Below are 18069 nucleotides of genomic sequence, written 5' to 3' on the forward strand. Positions count from 1 at the left end.
GGGCAACGGGACTGCACGACTTCGAGCGAATAATTTTTTGGGTATTCTGGGGGACTGGGGGCGAGTGTGAACACGAGCGAGCGATTTACGCATTGAGGAGACATCTGTGGGAGCCCGTGGGGATTATTTGGAGAATTTATTTGTTATTTTCCCGCTAGGTGGCGTTCTCAACTCTGCGAGGGCGTTTGAGGTTAGGGATATCCTGTTTATTCCCACGTGATTGTCAATAACATTCAGTAAAATTATATTCAGCGAATTTATTGGAGACTTTGGTGATTTAGAGAGCCAAAATGCCGAAGTCCAAGAGAGATAAGAAGAGTAAGTGGATTCCACGAATTTTTTATTCACTAAACTATTTATTTTGGTAAACTCGTGAAAATGGGGAGCTAACCTGTAAGGAGGCGTGAATAATAAGGGAGTTCATTTTTGATAAATTAAATACTTGAAGAATAACAATTTCATAGGGATAACAGGAGTGAAGTGAAATAAATTAACGAGGCGTATTGATTGATTGGGCCGAATTAGAAGTAAATATACAGAGTATGCATTTTAACGCAGTCAATTTTTTCGCATTTTAATTTAAAAAATTCCAAACCTGGAACGTTTATTTAAAGAACGTTTTTCGATCTTTAAATCAAATCCTAGAAATTTAACTAAAATCCCAGATAAATAAAATTGAGATGTTCGAATCAACAAGATAATTATGGAGATAATCGGACTCAGGGCATGGTACAAGAGACCGAACAGAAAATGAAACGAATCTCAAGTAATCACGAGGTTCATATTAACTTTACAGTATCTCTAACAAAAACCAGTAAAAAAGGAAAAATCCTGAAAGACCACATCATCGAGGATGTGAAGGTCTGCGTGGAGAAATACAACCGAGTGTTTCTATTCACATACGCCAATATGCGTAATGACAAGCTGAAGAGCTTGAGGGAGCAATGGTCGGGGAGTCGTTTCTTCTTCGGTAAAAATAAGATAATAGCCCATGGATTTGGCCTGACCCCTGAGACTGAAGTGGCGGAGGGTATTCACGAAATGTCGAAAGTTCTGAAGGGCCAGTGCGGCCTGTTATTCACGAATAAAACGAAGAAGGAGGTTCTGAGCTGGATGGAGGAGTACGGGGAGGAGGACTTCGCCAGGGCTGGGTTCATCCCAACAGAGACAATTGTTCTACCTGAGGGACCTCTCCCTGACTTTTCTCACGCTATTGAGCCCCATTTGAGGCAACTGGGAATGCCCACAGCTCTTCAGAAAGGAGTTGTTACGCTCCTGCAGGATTACGAGGTCTGTAAGAAGGGCCAGGCCTTGACTCCTGAGCAGGCGAGAATTTTGGTACGTATTTCACATCGACTTCTTGATTTTTCTTCTCTTGCTTCAATTCTCGAAGAGTTTCATAACATCATCTGAGGAGAATAAAAGTTTTTTTCTTGACTTAAAACACGATTTTTTCTGAATAAAAAATTTATCATGTTTTCTTGGGAAAGATAAAGAAGTGTTAATGATTTTTTATTTCAGAAACTATTTGGAAGACAATTGGCGACTTTTAAACTCATTCCTCTAGGATTTTACTCGAAGAAAAAAGGATATACACATCTAGCAGCTTCATCAGCTGAACCCAGCGAAGAACAAATGGAGGCTGAAGACATAGATGAAACATAAACCATAAAAAAACTGTATTATTTTTAATAAAACTATTTTGTACATAAATCTGTCGGAGTGAGTCAATAGTATTACCTCACCACGAAACAATTGAAGGGAGATTAATTGAGGAGCTGTCATTCCGTCCAGTCAAGAGTCTAAATTGCAAGTTCTGAGGATTTTTAATTAGTTTTGAGGATTTTTTACTCATTTTGTATTGAATATTGGTTTTATTATGGGACTCCCTGTGTACACTGTCTTCCTGCTGGGGGGTCTCATTTGGGTAAGTCCTGACAAACGATTTTTGAGTCGATGGAATCACCCGAGGGTCTCTTTTATTCGTGATGTGTTGTAGAGTATCTACTCCTGGTTTTTCAAGCCCAAAAATTCAATGAGCTCCAAGATTATTTCCCATTTCGACCCAAAACGCCAGAGGAGTGCAACGTCAATCGATTCAATAGAGATATCAGATGCTGAGGAAATCGTGAGGGAGAGACCCAAGAGGGGAAAACGAATGAGTAGAACGAAGAAATGATTTATTCTGGATGAATCGAAGATTGAGTAGACGAATAAATAAGCTGATTACTTTGTGTATTTTTCTTTTTCATTCTTTCACCGTTTTTTTGCTACAGATACATTCATAACATTTAGCAGAAGCTCAAACATTTCCAGGACATTGAAATCCTGGAGGGAAATATTTCATAGCTTCATCACATTTTATTTCAAATACAAAAACACCTTTCTTTAGTACGATTTCATCGTTTCGGTATAGGTAAGCGTGTGCACGAGCGAGTGAGATCTATCTGGTCCATCAAACTTCATCATTTTCAATCCATAGAAAATTCATAATTGATTAACTGAACTACAAAATTAACTCCATTTAAATTATAAAATAAACTTCATGAAAAAAACTAGTTTTCGTAATTATGAGAAATAATAATAATGGCCTACAGTATTTACAAACTTCATTATTATCTGTAAATTAATTTATTACAATGATTCGGTGAAAAATAATTTCCCCCAATTCTTCAAAATTATTGAGTTTAACTACAATTGTTTTGTCATTTCCTCAATTTTGTCATTTTTCGTTTTATCAATGATTATTATTCAGGAAAAATATTCCCGTTAGACGGAGAATCGCACTGCGACCATAGGAATTCAATCCTGTCACAAAAAAATTATCATTTCCCCAAATTGCTCAATAAATAAAAAAAAATCACAAATGATACAAAAATTGCAATCAATCAGTTGATGATTATCTAACTTTTGTCAATTCTCTGCTCACAGTCAAAGGAGAAAAAAGTTATCATCACAACTTTCTATCAGTATTCAAACTCCTCAAATAATTGAGATAAATTCTGCCTGCAAATTTGACCCAAATATCACAATGCAATGAATTCACGTCTATTTAATAATTTTTCCTGTCCATTAAATCTACGTGGCATCAAAATAGTGCCAATTGAATGAATAAATTGTACAAAAATAAATATAAATTATCTCGAGCATTCGACAAGACACAAAGGTAACATTCTCCATCGATTAATTTTTCATAATCTAAATCTGATGGAACAATTGCTGAAGATTAACATCAATTTTTGTTTCAATACATCCTAGAATTAAATTCATTTACTTAATTTCTCGACTAGAAAATCCCTGAAAAGGCAGAATGAAACATTGTAGGCCTCTTCCTCATTTCCAAAATCAAAGAAAAATAAACTAATAATAAATTAATAAACCCACTATTCACATATCCATCGTTGGAATGCTATTTATCTTCACCACTATCATACCCTGCTGATGTTGATGACTTATCTCACTACGAAAATACATAAAGCAATGAATAAGTACGATTCCAATATCAATTTTCACCGCCAAATCCTCATCTCAAGCAATTAAATCGTGATTTGCATTTTTTTTTTCTCAATTCGTACAGTACAAAAGTTAGCTTGAATGCGAATGACGACTATTTACCATTATTATCATCGTAATTGTCTCAATTCTCCGAAAGGGAGGTGAGTAATTTTCACGAACACAATGAGAACGAAATCGACAAGCAGTTTATCTTAGTTTTACGTCTTCTGGCGAATTTGGGTATTATTGAGTGACTTGGAGCTCTTTCAACATGTCCCCGATGTTTGGTAATTCTTGGATGGGATCACGCCAGTACGAGAAATTACTGAATTCGTCGGCAGCGTCCTCCCGGAGGGCTGGGAATAGGTGATCGACGATGAAACTCATATTTGAATATCTGCAATTGGATTAAAAATGCAAAAAAAATCAATAAAATTATAGTAGTTCGAGCTTTTGTGCATCAGTCATGGAATTAGCTGGAATGAAAATGTTCTGGGAATGTTATTAATTGACATTGTTGAATGGATTATGTGCAAAATTATGTGAAATACTATTTGAATTTTTATTTCAAAAAGTCATGGAATTGTAACAAATGAAAAAAAATTCGTCAACTTGTAAAAAATGAAATAAAATTTTTGACAGAATGAAATTAGAAAAATATTCCCTGCAATTCAGTTGAAAAAACCGAAAAGAATGAATATCATTAATTTGTGAAGAATAATGAAGTGGTGATTATAATTTCAAATAGTACAGTAAACTGAAAAAAAAAATAAAATAAAAATGTTAACGCAAATTATTGATGTAAATGGGTTAGAGTATCGTGACTAATATTGTGTTCTCAGTCAAGAGGAGAGATGATGAGCCCACGCTAATAAAACTTCCACCACCCAATGTCCGACCTCAGAATTCTCCGCATCCTCATGATGGCGAGGGGCATAATCATGAAATGGAAGGGGATTATTTATCGAAAATAACAAAAAGCAACGGTGAATAATGCAAGTTCTGACGAGTGCTTACCCTAATCAATAATATGTGGATACACAACCGAATACCAAAGGCATCTGAACCCTAAATTACTATTTGAATTATAAAAAAACTGTAGGTTGAATACTTTTAACACTGTAAAATACTTTCCCTCGACTCTTTGTAATCCTCTATTTAGTAAAAAAAAATACTTTGGAATATCTCTGATAAATAAATTAAACTATTCCGACTGTAATTGCACTTGGAGGCACTGGAAGAATATAAAAAATTCCCTAATTCTCTCTAAATCTTTCATTTTTAATTCCCTATGGCTGATGTCATCATTGGACTCTCATTGGGCTGAGGCGGGAACAAGTCATTGACGATATCACTCTGACAAGCATAACTGCAATCATAGAAATAATCCCCCCATTTGAATATTCTATTTCTTAAGTATTTAATTTAGGAAACTCTCAGGTCTTTTGTTAACACCTTCACTCTTGTAATTTTGGGAACTGCTCACTCCTTGTGTTGTTGAGTATTATTTATCAGTGTTTTTTATAAAATAAAATTGCAGATAAAAAAATCCAAGAAAAAAATAATCGACAAGAAGAAGAACAAAATAGAGAAATAAGTGGAAAATTCATTCTCGTGAATTAATCAGATTAGTCGCAAGACATCACAATTAATTATCATCAAATAAGTGCAACGATAAAGTTCAGTTAGTAATAGCAGAATTCAGGAAATAAGAAAAAAAATAACAAACAATATTTTTAAATAGACTTACGATGACTGGAATGTTTGTGTCAGTTCGTGCTTCAACTCGCCACGATGATTGATTGTAAAAATCCTCATTATGGGAATTCCAACAGCTCTGTACGCCCAAACATCCTAAAAACCATGAATTGAAAATAATTATACAGAAAAAAAATTTAATAATGAATTTGTGAAACAAATTGAATCAACTCATCAGACTGCTCGATAAATAATTCAACAGATTAATGAAAAAAATAAAAACATGTTTTTATCATCACTTACATTGATGCGATTACCATAACCAGCATAAAAAGGTTTCGACCCCTCAGGGAAGAGTGCCTGAATGTCACTGAGACACGAGATCTTGAACCTCTCAGGTTTTTTCTCAATGACCTCCCGATGGAATGCCGAAATCAAGCTAGTGGGATTGAGCAGCAGTGGGCCCTCAGGTAGTGACAGATCTCCTTGCTTAATGCTCTTCAGGTACTCCCTAGTGACCCTTGCCTGTCCAATAGCCCGAGCAGACAGATACAGCAATTTATACCCATTATTCTTGATCTTCGTGAAGAGTTGAGCGACTCCAGACTGCGCCCAGTCCTTGCCAACAATCGGCAGGATGTGTCCCAGGACGTCTGACTTTGTGATTGTCCCATCAATGTCAGAAATCACGATCTTGTCGTTCCATTTCCATCTGTAGATGTGGCACTTGCATCTGGAGGTGCCCTGATAGGCAGTTGTCACACTGAAAACCACTTCGTTGGGACCTTCCTTCAGATTTAGGCTCGCTATCTGCTCGGAGGATAATCTCAGGGTCTTCCTGTATTTCTCGGTGGGTTCGTAATAGGGCCTTCGTTCCTTGGGGATCTTCACACCCTGGGGCTCGTTCTGATTGCTGTCTGAGTCCTCAGAGCCACTGTAGCCCTCACCCTCACGCTCTGGGGATTTTTCAGAGGTTTTCGAGGTGTCTTTTGGGTCCTCTGGACTGCTTGAGAGAAGTAACTCTGATCCTGGTGGGGCTGGGGTGTCCTCAGTGGGCTCCTCTTTCAATTCTCTGTAAGAAAATGATGACCAAAATTTAACTGACACTTCTGGTGATTTATTTATTTTTTTAAAGAGACTTACGTTGTTGGTTCAGTATCAATTGCCTCTTCAACAGCTGCTGGCTTCAGTCCACCATTCAGCTCAGTAATGTGGCCTTTAGGGCCATCTATAAGGAAAGAACATGACGAAATAAATTGAATGAAAATTTTAAAGAAAGGAATTGATTATTTTATGTAGTTTTTCATGAATAACATAATAATATTCATGTACCTTCATTGATCTCTGATGATTTCTTCGGTGGCTGAGAGGCTGATCTCCTCCATGAGAACCATGAGCTGTACCCCCCACTCCTCACCTCATCAGCCTTAACATCCTGAAGTACACTTCCCTCCTTTTTATCTTGATGCATTGGCAACGAATACAAATTTTCAATAGTGTGCTGTGGCAAACACCTCTGATAAGCAGCTAATGTGACAATAATTGGACAGGCACTTGTCCAATTGTAAAACTTTCCATTAATCTTAACAACCAAATTTGGATTTTCAAATAGTTTAATGTCGGTGCAAATGTCCTCGAATCGCAGTTGATTTTGATGAAATGATTCTTCAGTTGGACCATTATCAGTATCAAGTCCACCGCACAATGATAGGCTGACATCGAAATTTGAATCGAACAATGATTGTTTTTGCTCATCAAAATCACTATCTAGGGATTTTGGACCTCCAATGGCACCTTCTACGCTATTTGGACTCTGGGGCAAACTTGGACCATTTCCTGATTCCGTATCTTCCTCGTCCATTGCTTTTCTCTCTGTAATGTGATACCAATAACCCGAATCACTCGATTATCCCATCAAACCCTCGATTTTTATAGAATTCAAAACAAAAATTTTCAACTCTTCAAACTCCATTCTATTTTCTTAATATTATTTTCCCTTTTTTTTGGAACGAATTAAATTTCACATTTGCTCAGCAACAATTTTCCAACCGTTAGTAGATTTTTAATCGATGGCCAACCCCAGATGTTAAGGTGCAAGCGTTACATGAACAATTAAAAATATCCAAGTGAAATATCAAATTAATTTTTTTTTCTCTTTTATTGCATCAATTCATTGGATTTTTTTTTGTGGAGAAAAATTCCAATCGTGTGATAAAGAGAAATGAGCTCATGTCTTGGATACCTCCAGTGGAAAATGAGCAATGAACAATGAAAAATAAAAAATAATGAACATGAGAGACAGGCAATAGCAATAGCAGTAGCACAGCAATGCTCAAGATAAAGTGAAGAAGGCAGCTGGGAAATAAAAATACCTTTGGCAACGGTAGCTCCACGATGTGAAGTTGGAAAATACAACGCAGCTACTTCTGGATCCAACTCATCGGCATTCAAATCACTGAGATAAATTCCCTCCGACTCTGGATTGTGCCTAACACGCGACGTTTTCTTCATGAAGGAGAACATACCGCTGAGCATTGAACGTTGTGCCTCAGCTGCCATGAAGCAATTGTTAGCCAATTAATTTTGTTAGTTGGAAAATTGTGATAAGCTGACACTCATGAGGTGTTTATCTCCATTAATTCCTCTGATTTTATGATTTTCACCATGAATTTCTGACTCAATGCTGAGAGAATTACTCGTCATTCCTAACTTAATCTGTCGAATTGTTTTGTCCTTTAATAAATGTACGATAATTATGGAAATTTACCATCAGTCTGGGGCGCAGAGGTGGCTGATGCGCTCATGGGATGCGAAGGCTCTGGTGGAGGACTGGGCAGCTCTCCCCATCTCCAGCTCTGCTGATGGCCCTTGTTGTCAGCATCTCTCTCCTTCCCCTCTTGCTCAATTTTCCTCATCTCGAACTCAGTGTCTGATTGCACTGGTGAACTTGGCCTAGAATCCCGGTTCCTTTTAATGTAGAAAATGAAAACAAAAACATCAATTTTACCATTACATCAACAACTAAGTGTCCAGTGTTGTCAGCGTGGTGAGCATGTAGAGTATTTCAAGGATATCCAAGTGAAACAGCTGATAATTCCAAGTGAATTCAGCCTTCAAGCAATTTTCAACGACATTTTTTTCATTTTAACTTTCTCTATTGCACATGAAAAAGGTGAAACTCTTGGAAAAAATTAATAATCATTCATTAATGAATTTGAAAAAGAAATGAAAATAATTAATCAATTATTTTCAGTTTTGTCTTTCCTTGGATATGCCTAAACAATTAAAATGTCTTGTATTCCTACCACATGCCTACGAAACCATTCCATCAAATTTCTACTCATCATTCCATCCCAATAACTCACTTAGTTATCTCTGTATCACTGAAGAAGTGAAAATCAGTGTCTGGAGGGGGATTAGACGCCTCAACGGGAGTCGACTCCTTCTCCGATTCACCCTGAGTGACTTCAGCAACAGCTACCTCTCCCTCACTGACTTCAGTCTGACTGCTGCTACCATTACTGGTCTTCCTCTGGGAGCCCTTCTTCTTCATCGTGCTCTTCCTCTTCTTCTTTCTCTTCGACATAGACGGGGTCTTGACATCCTCATTCACCTCCTCTTTGATACTCTTCTTCTCAGCACTGACGATGGACTCGTCACTCGACTTCTCCTTGGCACTGCTCTGGGGATCGTCGGTGATGGGTCTGAAGTCGTTGTTGACGACACTTATCTTCCTGATTCTCTCGGTGGATGTCACGGCAACGAAGGACTTCGGGGTGGAGACCACTGGCTTTGGCTCCTCCTCTTCGATGTTGTCCATGTCGAAGATTTCTTCTTCGATCTGGGGTGGATTCTTCTCCTGCTTCTCGTCTTTCGATCTAATGTCAATATCAATTTTTATAATATATAATTTTTTCAAGAATTATACAAATTAAATGAGAATAATAATTTTGAGGGACGAATAAATTTAAAGAACTAACGAAAATAAAACAAGTAAAATAATAAAATGTAAAGGGCTTGTGAATTAATCAATTTTATAAATAAATAAAATAAACAAAATTTGTCTTTCCAGATAAATAAATCTAACTTTATGTTTGATTCCATCAAAACGTGTTTTTTAACATATTTTGTTTCTGAACATCCGCATAAAATATTGAATTATCATAATTTCAAAGTTAAAAAAAATATATTTTTAAATGAGTAAAATGTTTCAAACCTCCAGTCGTTGAGTAGAGCCTTCTCGAATGAGGGCCTCTGTTCAGCGGGCAGCTCTGGGAAGTTCTCCTTGAAGAGACGTTCCCTGTCTTCGATCTTGAGGGCTGAGTACTCATCCCTGATCATCTGCTGTTTCTGAAGAGTCGACATTGTGCTAACGCTCTCCTTGAAGATTTTATCGCGCTCTTCGTACGTCATGGAGGCTATCAGCAGCCATTTGTCACGATCCTCGGCTGGGAGGTCAGAGAACTGCTCGATGAGGAATTTCTCGCGCTGGTCTGGTGGCAGTGAAGACATTTGCTCCAGCTTCTCACGCTCGATGGAGAGGACAGAGTCCCTGAGGATCTTCTCGTGCTGCTCCTTTGGGAGATCGGAGAGCAGGTGGAATCTGGGGGGTGGGAAGCAGTTGTCGTCTGGGATTGGAGAGCACGCGAGGTGCGGAGGGATCTCGGTGGGACGGTGGAAACCGTCGTAGGGGACTTCCTCGACGAAAAAGGCTTCGCCTGAGTCGCCGAGCTTCATGTGGATCTGCTGGGGCTCTCCATTTATTTCTATGTCCACCTGGGGAATTTATTGGGGAGACGAAATGTGGAATCAATTGCTTATGATGATTTGTGGGAATAACGAGAGTTTTTTGTGTTAGAAATAAAATACTTTACAAAATACTTTCAGATTCAATTAATGATTTTAAATTCATTAAAATCAATTATCTTAGTGAATTAAGAATTAATAGTTAGTGGAGTGGAGTTGCGAAAAAAATGTCTCACCGAATTTCAGTTTTAAGTTAATAGAGTAAAGGGAAAATATCAAGTAATTTCTTCTTGGAAATTGAATTCTCCACAAGACAGGTCTCTTGAAATGTAATAAAAAAATTTTTTTTGACATGTCCACAAATAATAAAATATTTCAATACAGAATTATTTGAAGAAGAAATATCAGAAGTAATTTTTCCCCACGAAATTCAGCTTTTTCTATAAAAAAAAAAGTTGTCATTTCCTCCTAAAACCGCTTATTCCCAAATACGATAAATTATTATCCAATGATATTGAAACTCACCACTTTCTCCCTCGACCTGAGTACTCCAAGCTTTCCAAACCTAACGTGAAACGGCGAACAGCTGAAAGACCCATCCTCCTGTTCAACGACAATGACATCGATCGCACCAGTCAGGGTAGCAGCATTAATTTCATTATAAAAATCCCGAAAATTGCTGATAAACTTTCCGATGTAGTTCATGCTGTACATTTTAACGTCAACCCCTCGGCCAGTCGCAAATCAATGTCTGAATTAATTCCAGTTACTCCGAAGCTATTCCGATATTTACAGCCTGAAATTACGTCTCCCCTTTGTCTGGGCAGGCTCGAGCTGGTTTATTCAATCGCAGTTGTGCCTCATCCAATCATTTTGACACTGACAGAGACAGAATTACTCCATTACGTCGTCTGCGGTCATTTTGACACCTCAAATCCCCTTTTGATTGTTATCTCTCATCAGTGGAAATCTAATTAATGATTTTTCGAGTCCTTCCGGGCCATCAACTGACAGATATATCGGAGCACAGGTGTCTTTTATGACCCCCCCGATTATCAAAACTCCTCCGAGTACTTTAAAGTGGCCTAAGGGCTTCGGTTTAAATGTTCAACTCAATTTTTCAACACTTTAGCAGGTGAAACGAACGCGCAATGTCCGCCCTTGAGGTCCTTTGTCCCTCGAGGGGCTCTCCTGGGTTATCTCTTGGCTCACTGAGCCTAGCACCGGCCCTGCATACACGTTTTTCCTAGCGGTGGGGGGACTCTCGACCGCGGAAACGTCAGGGATCACGTGATACTGGTAAAGTCCAATGACGGCACGCTGGTATCACCAGTGCGGTCGATAAAGATGGCTGGGACACGTGATCACAAGAGCGGAACTTTCGACTTACTCGAGGTGCTGTAACGTCATTAAACAATTGGTCGCTGAAAATTGTTATTTCGTTTTGCGGCGAAGTTGAGGGGATTTTAAGATTTCTTTAATGTTTTCACACAGCAGAAATGAATACCTGAATTTCACACAGCTTTTGTGGACATTTTTCAGACACTTAAAAACGTCTGAATAAAATTAAAATTTCTCTGGATTGCAAACATGAATTAACATGTTTCGGCACCTGTTCGTCTGAAATTCAGACACATTTTCATTTTAATCAGATGGTTTTTAGTGTCTGAAAAATGTCTAAAAAAGGTGTAGGAAATTCGGACATTATAGAGGATTTTAGGTATTTATTATGCAAAAAAGTAAAACATGATGATAAATATATGAGTTTCAAGTAAAATGTCTGAAAATACTCTTCTCTCAGTTAAACTTCCCCCCAAAAAATCAAAAAATTCCGTAACGAAAATGTAACTTAAACTCATGCAAACTTTATGCTTTTGGTAGTCTAGATGTTAACGACATCTCTCTCCACATTTCCTAAAAAACCGAATATCTTCGTATAAAACAGAAGCGAACAAAAACGTGAAAAATGCAAATTCATCGAGTTGCGCAATCGCGAATTTCAATTGCGTAATTTTTTCTTTTCGTTCAGCAATTTATTTATTCCAGGGATTTTTTCTCTCACGTTCCGGTGAGATGATTAAAGGTAAACGGTTTAGATCGCCATTGTTCAGTGTCACGTTGCACGTTGGGTGCCGTAAAGTGTCATTAAGATGATTCAACAAAATGGAGAGAAATACACGAGCGTGTAAGAACTAATTCTACATTTGATTGTCTATTACTCCGGAATTAATAGCAGTGAGAAATTTCCCCCAAGTCATGCTTAAACGTGACAATTTTCTCATGAATTCCCGTGGACATTGAACTGCTACGTGAGCCACCAAGACAGACTCGAGTACCACTGCCAGAGCAATTGAACGTTGTACCTTGGCGCATAAACAATATGAACGAATGAAAATTCTCGCAAGATTATTCTTCATATGATCGACACTGTCAGCAGTGTCAAACCCACATCGATGCAAAAACGAGATTTTAACGCCTCTACATGGGAAAAAAAATGTTGACCTTCGGAGACCAGACGAGTCATCGATTGATCACTAGAATCATCAGCTGAGTGACTAAAGTAAACTCGCTTGTCGCTGCGATGATTTTTTGGCACACGCAACACAGGAATTTCCACTTTTGCGAAATAGTTATAGTTATCCTCGTCACCTGGATGTTTCTCAAGTGAAAACAAATAATTTAACACGATGACAATCTTCGGAGGTAAACATCTCGGACAATTGTTGTTTTAAATTTGAGGGAAATTGCAAATTCAAATGACTAAGAGATGAAATACATCTGTTGCACTTCATATTTTCGAAAGAATGGACTCTGATGACCCCTACGCGCCAATATTCACGTAAGATGTTGAGTTATCCCAAAAGTTGTGAAATAATTCAAGAATACGAAAAAAAATCCCAACAACAGTTTGGAATTAAAAAAAAAATGAAAGTATAATCTTCAAATTGATTAAAAAAATTGGATTCTAACATGTCTTGTTTGTAAACATCCGCATAAAATGTTGAATTATCCAAAAACGTGATGTTAATTCATCACCAGTGATTTTATTTCTGACTTTTTTCTGCCCCAATGACATTTTAATAAAAATGAATGTTTTTCATCCTTTGAACATCTGGAATTGCTTCACTGATTGACGATTCGATGGATCCGATCAATCGACTAAATAATGTTACGTCACACAGTCGTTATATGCAGCCCAGAGCGCAAATAAAATATCTCGGCGAAAGGCAGACTGCTTTCCTATTGCGTCAACTATTACGACGAGCTCTGGTCTTACTCATCAGGTAAATAAACGCAGGAGATACTTATCGTTCATTCTTCTTGGCAACTAGCAGCAACAAACATGTTTATTTACTGTCACGAGTATTGTCGTTTGAAGGATGAATTTCTACTCATTCAGAGGCTAAAAACGAATACCTCTGAATATTCTCTGAAGAAATGGGAATTAGGAAAACTTCATTTGTGAATTCAGACGGAAATTCAAGTTTAATGCGATTAGTCAGCGCTTCGGGCTGTCGGCCAGACTCGTCTTGCCAAACCGGAAGCCCAGCTAGTCTGCTGGTCCCAAAGAAATAACCCGAACACCAAGTAATTAAGACGACTCGTCGAATAAGAAGAGAAATAAATTTCTTTGTTGACGCAATTATCACTTGTTTTGTCTAAAATCTTATTATTCAATTTTTCTTAATCCCAATAATTTTTTTATCATGCACTCAAACAATCCCGTCATGACTGGGTCTGATGTATTCAACTCCAATTAAATTTACAAAATAAATCATTAATTATTCAACGATTCTTTTAACGGATTTTTCAGACACTAAAAAACATCTGAATAGGATGAACATTTGTTGGAATTTCAAACATGAATTAAGATGTTTGGGCACCAGCTCGTCTGAAATTCAAACACGTTTTCATTTTCTTCAGACATTTTTTAGTGCCTGAAAAATGTCTACAAAAGGTGTGTGAAATTCAGACATTCGTTTTTGTTGTATTCGTCTAACGTTTGAGAATCAATCAGAATGTAAAATCCCTCAAAGGCTTTAAATTCGTCCCGACTCGTCGGAATATGGAGAGAAGTCAATTCGTCAGTTGATACAATTATCACTTGTTTTGTCTAAAATCTCATATTCAATTTTTCTTAATTACAACATTTTTTTTATCACCATTCAAACAATCTCTCCATGAATTTATCATCGTGCAGCGCTGTCAAGGGGTCTGAGTCTTCACCTTTCTTTATTCAACTGACAGCGATAACTATTTGCAATTCAATTATCCTATTCTGTTATTCATTCGAGTGGATAAGACTACAACAAAGATGTATTTATTCCAAAACGAACTTAACGCCCAATTCTTCATTAAATATTCATAATCACCCGATTGCTTGATCATGATTCATTTTTCTCCATTAACCGCTCCAACGACATTGAAAGAATAAATCATCCATCGCCCAACGATTTTTTAAACGCTTTCGAATGAAAAAAAAAATACCGCAAGTTCCCAATTTATCCGACGTTTGACCCATTGATAATAAATAGAATTTGAAATCCCTCAAGGACAAAAACTGCGGCACACTTTCAAAAGAAACTGTCTCCCCGTTCGAAAGAAGGTGAAAAATAAAAGGTTTCTTCATTATTCTTCCCAGCAAAAGACGTCTAAAAATTTGCAATTACTGATATCGCACTGGTAAGTTCATTAGTGAATTAGGACATAACACTCCTCATGTCTATTTGTGCTCTTCCTTCCCCCTTTCCCGTCGCTCGCACGCTGACAGAGACGTGACCGGTTTCGCCGTTCCCTTTGCTTCTCTTTTAGCTCGGGCTAATCAAACAACTCCACTCTTGGCGAGAATTTCATTAAATTTACGGTATTAATCAATTACGGAAGACCGCGATGGGAAGATTCATTGGGAATGACAATGATCTCTCATTGTTATGCCTCGACGACGCATGTCAGAACACAGCCGAGCATTTTTCTTATCTATGAATTTATCGGCTAGACGTTGAGCAATTTTTTTTGAGTTCACTCTTCTTTATCGGACATCGATGATTGAAGAGTAAGGAAACAGGGGCTGACCCTTGGCCCTTGTCCAGTTTTCGCGGCCGTGGACGTGGCACAGAATATCTATTTTCGATAGATCGAAACTATCCCGGAAGAAAGTGAAATATTCGCTCCTCCAAACGAGAAAATGATAAATCAATGAATTCATCACTCGATCAATCATTTGTTTTCCTTCGGATGAAAACAAATGCAAATACATCCCCACGCATTCTGCATTGATTTTGTTCTCGTGATTTATTGCATAAAGAAACTCACAATCAACAGTTCCAGCATTAATTCCACACTCCAATCAACGAAACGTTTTGATCACTCAAAATAATCACGTTTACAGTTCAAAAATAATTAACAATGGCTTTGAATAAAAGATAACGTTCGCTCTTGATGAGCGCCTGGCTCTGACTGAAAGTTTTATCGTCGAAACGGCGAAGTTACTCCGAAGCAGTGCGTATCCCCCCTATGCCCGTTAATAATAACGCCGTTTTGCTTTGTGTAGTATTGTAACTAAAACGTGTTTATGAACGTAAGTTCAACACCATTGGCTGAAGCACGTCGAGCCTTTTATTTGCGCACATCAACGGAGTAAAAAGATGGTTCCATGGTGAATGCGAAGGATGTGAATTGGGGGAGAAGGGCCGAACAGGTGATGGAAGGTGACCCATTTTTTTCAATTGCGTCTTTGACGCAGTTTTTGGACTCAATGCCGAGCAAACAATATTCCTTATCTGGGGTGATTCGAAGAAATTGATGGAATAATAATTTCGATGAGTTGAATTTTTTGATTCTTGCAATTGGGTATTTCGTTGTTTATCTATTTTTTTTTTAATTCGAAGGTTTTGAAATACTTTAGAATGGGTTTAAAGAGAGACAAAATGTCCAAAATTCCCATTTTTATTTATTTTCCGAATATTTATCAATTAGAATAAAAAAAACGTTATCATCATAATTTTTTTGCCAACGTTTCGACTGCCAATTGTTATTGAAATGAGCGAAAACAATACGATCATATTACTGAACTATAATTTTCTGTTTTTCCATTATATTTATGAAATGCTAGTTAATTTAACCGTCATATTTTATCAGCCTTCAAAACCTAGCTTTCATCTGTAATGACAAACCGCTCATACATTGACAGCCTTTCGCTTCCTGCAAAATAGGCAGGACATATCAATTTTTACAACTGCACGTTGCAACATAAAAAAAAATGAAAAACATGTTTATTTGCAACGCAGACGTCGAAATAAATGGCTTCGGCATGTGCGTTATTATTCCCGTTCCTTCGTTTCATTATTGTTTCTGCAATTTCTTGAGAATCGCGAGGCTTTGCTTTCACTGGTGCACATTATAACGACCGAAAGGTCGTTCCCCGATTGGTGCACTCCACACCGCAGAGCACAACCGCGATACATCGATTATTTCCCTCCCATTGCCATTGTTTTCCGAAGATATTGCATGACTAGACCCGTTAAACATGGGAGCTGCAGTGCAATCTGCGGTAATATTTATCGCGAGAGGATAATACAGGCGTGAAAATTAAAATTCACGAGTGGTTTTTGTTTATGAAAAATAAACCACACGTGCACTTGGTCAACTAGACGGCGCCATCTGGAGATTCGCCGCATCCTATTCGTTGTTTCTCTCTTTCTCTGCTCTTTCCGATGCTCTTGTGTTTTATTTTATGTATCGCGGTGGCCAGCCGAGGGTCACTGGCCTAATGTGAATTTACATTGTTCGGTTCACTCGAGTCTTGCAATTACATGTAGCTTGAACGGTCGATTTTGTAAGTGAAAGGACGGCTTTTCTCGATAATTTCAGGAAATTGTTACAATTTTATTCATAAATTTAGTAAAAGTCGATTGCATTGAATTATTCAGAATTTTTTTTTGCAAGTAAATATTGAAAGGAAGAGTGAAGTAATGTGAGAATTGTTCACATGAAGATGTGAAATTTTAGGAAGAAAAATAAATATTACGTACGATTATTCAATAAATTCTCAACATTTGTAGTTCAGGCTTCTCTGAGCGCTATCTGACTCAAGATTACCGGAGGTCTAGATTTAAGACCTTCGATATTACCTTGTTAACAAAGGTCTCTTTTGATCATCTACTTTGAACCGTTATGAAATGTCTTGAAAATCTGAGAAAAGTGGAAAGTCCACGTTTTGGAAAAATTCATAAATGATTACAAAACGGCAATTTCTGGGAGTTACATCTCTCAGAAATAAGTCTATTTCAACTCTGGATCTAGAGTTCAAAACCAGAGATGTCAGACAAGATGTGTCTGAGAATCTACCGTGGAGCATGGGAATAGACACTGCCCATAAATAATTTATAAGCAATTTTTTAAATCGTAAAAAATTTCCTGTATTCATAATTTTGCCACAAATCTGTCACGACGACAACATAATGTTCTTAAGAGAAGAGAAATTGTTCAGCCGCAAAATGTATTCCAACGACGCTGACTATCCGTGACCCTTTTTTTATTTCTCCAACTGTGAAAGGAACTTGGACATCCTAAATTCCCCGCTTCGTACTTACTTCATCATCTATTTCTGAACCTATCAATCGAAAGATTTCTCCGAGAGGCCAAATTACCTGTCATGACCTCCCTTTAGTGACGATCCCCCAAATCCCCCAAAAAATGTAATCACACCATCGCCAAAGACCAATCAAAAGAATGTTATTTTTTCGGCTAGATTGACCAACTCCAATGACTTGTGAAAGAAAGTTACACATCGAGGGTGTAAGAAGGGGTAACGCGTGTTCCAAAACCGGCCAATGAGCGTCGAGTACCTTTTGGGATTAGTGGAGGTACTTGTCATTAAGAAAAACCGCGCAAAAGAAACAAGTGGTTAACACACCCACCGAGTCTCGTTCCCTGATTGGTCGAATCTCACGCAATCGATTTGGAGGACAAACTCGGAATAACACGTCTGTTTTGCTAGGGAACAACTTTTGCGACACGTTTCCTGGTGGAGGGACCCCACGTGCAGCCGTACGCACTCGTTAGAAGCTGATTGTGAGATAAATTACGAGTGAACTACTGAGTTCGGTTTGAATAACAAAAACAAGATTG

At 37.8% G+C, this 18069-nt stretch overlaps 2 protein-coding genes across 4 annotated transcripts; one reads left to right on the forward strand and one right to left on the reverse strand.

Annotated features, from left to right (window-relative positions):
* Positions 1-185: 185 nt before the first annotated feature.
* LOC107042193 (mRNA turnover protein 4 homolog) lies at positions 186-1713 on the forward strand. Its single transcript, XM_015263109.1, has 3 exons — positions 186-318; positions 797-1338; positions 1522-1713. Exons 1-3 carry the CDS (start codon positions 291-293, stop codon positions 1663-1665), a joined length of 714 nt encoding a protein of 237 aa, XP_015118595.1. The 5' UTR covers positions 186-290; the 3' UTR covers positions 1666-1713.
* A 505-nt stretch (positions 1714-2218) lies between these two features.
* On the reverse strand, positions 2219-15381 carry LOC107042244 (phosphatidate phosphatase LPIN3). 3 transcript variants are annotated; one of them, XR_001461139.1, is made up of 12 exons: positions 15253-15381; positions 10465-11337; positions 9410-9969; positions 8559-9071; positions 7961-8160; positions 7566-7745; positions 6526-7065; positions 6337-6421; positions 5497-6265; positions 5246-5349; positions 4513-4864; positions 3805-3892 (listed from the first exon to the last, which is right to left on the reverse strand). XR_001461139.1 is itself a non-coding variant. In XM_015263220.1 (11 exons), exons 2-11 carry the CDS (start codon positions 10651-10653, stop codon positions 3739-3741), a joined length of 3294 nt encoding a protein of 1097 aa, XP_015118706.1. In that variant the 5' UTR covers positions 10654-11337; positions 15253-15381; the 3' UTR covers positions 2219-3738. The 3 variants fall into 3 exon arrangements, 2 of the variants coding, with proteins under 2 accessions (XP_015118706.1, XP_015118707.1); XM_015263220.1 differs by lacking the exon at positions 4513-4864 and having other exon boundaries at positions 2219-3892; XM_015263221.1 differs by lacking the exons at positions 4513-4864; positions 7566-7745 and having other exon boundaries at positions 2219-3892.
* Positions 15382-18069: the final 2688 nt, after the last annotated feature.

Source organism: Diachasma alloeum, unplaced genomic scaffold, assembly GCF_001412515.2.
Source record: "Diachasma alloeum isolate Michigan unplaced genomic scaffold, Dall2.0 Dall_scaffold_00430, whole genome shotgun sequence".
NCBI lineage: Eukaryota > Metazoa > Arthropoda > Insecta > Hymenoptera > Braconidae > Diachasma > Diachasma alloeum.

Coding starts and splice junctions, on each gene's coding strand:
- LOC107042193 (XM_015263109.1), top strand. CDS start 291: ATGCCGAAGTCCAAGAGAGATAAGAAGA. Junction 319..796: donor GTCCAAGAGAGATAAGAAGA/GTAAGTGGATTC, acceptor TTAACTTTACAG/TATCTCTAACAAAAACCAGT. Junction 1,339..1,521: donor CTGAGCAGGCGAGAATTTTG/GTACGTATTTCA, acceptor TTTTTATTTCAG/AAACTATTTGGAAGACAATT.
- LOC107042244 (XM_015263220.1), bottom strand. CDS start 10,653: ATGTACAGCATGAACTACATCGGAAAGTTTATCAGCAATTTTCGGGAT. Junction 9,072..9,409: donor GCTCTACTCAACGACTGGAG/GTTTGAAACATT, acceptor TATTGACATTAG/ATCGAAAGACGAGAAGCAGG. Junction 7,746..7,960: donor CTCTGCGCCCCAGACTGATG/GTAAATTTCCAT, acceptor GCTTCATGGCAG/CTGAGGCACAACGTTCAATG.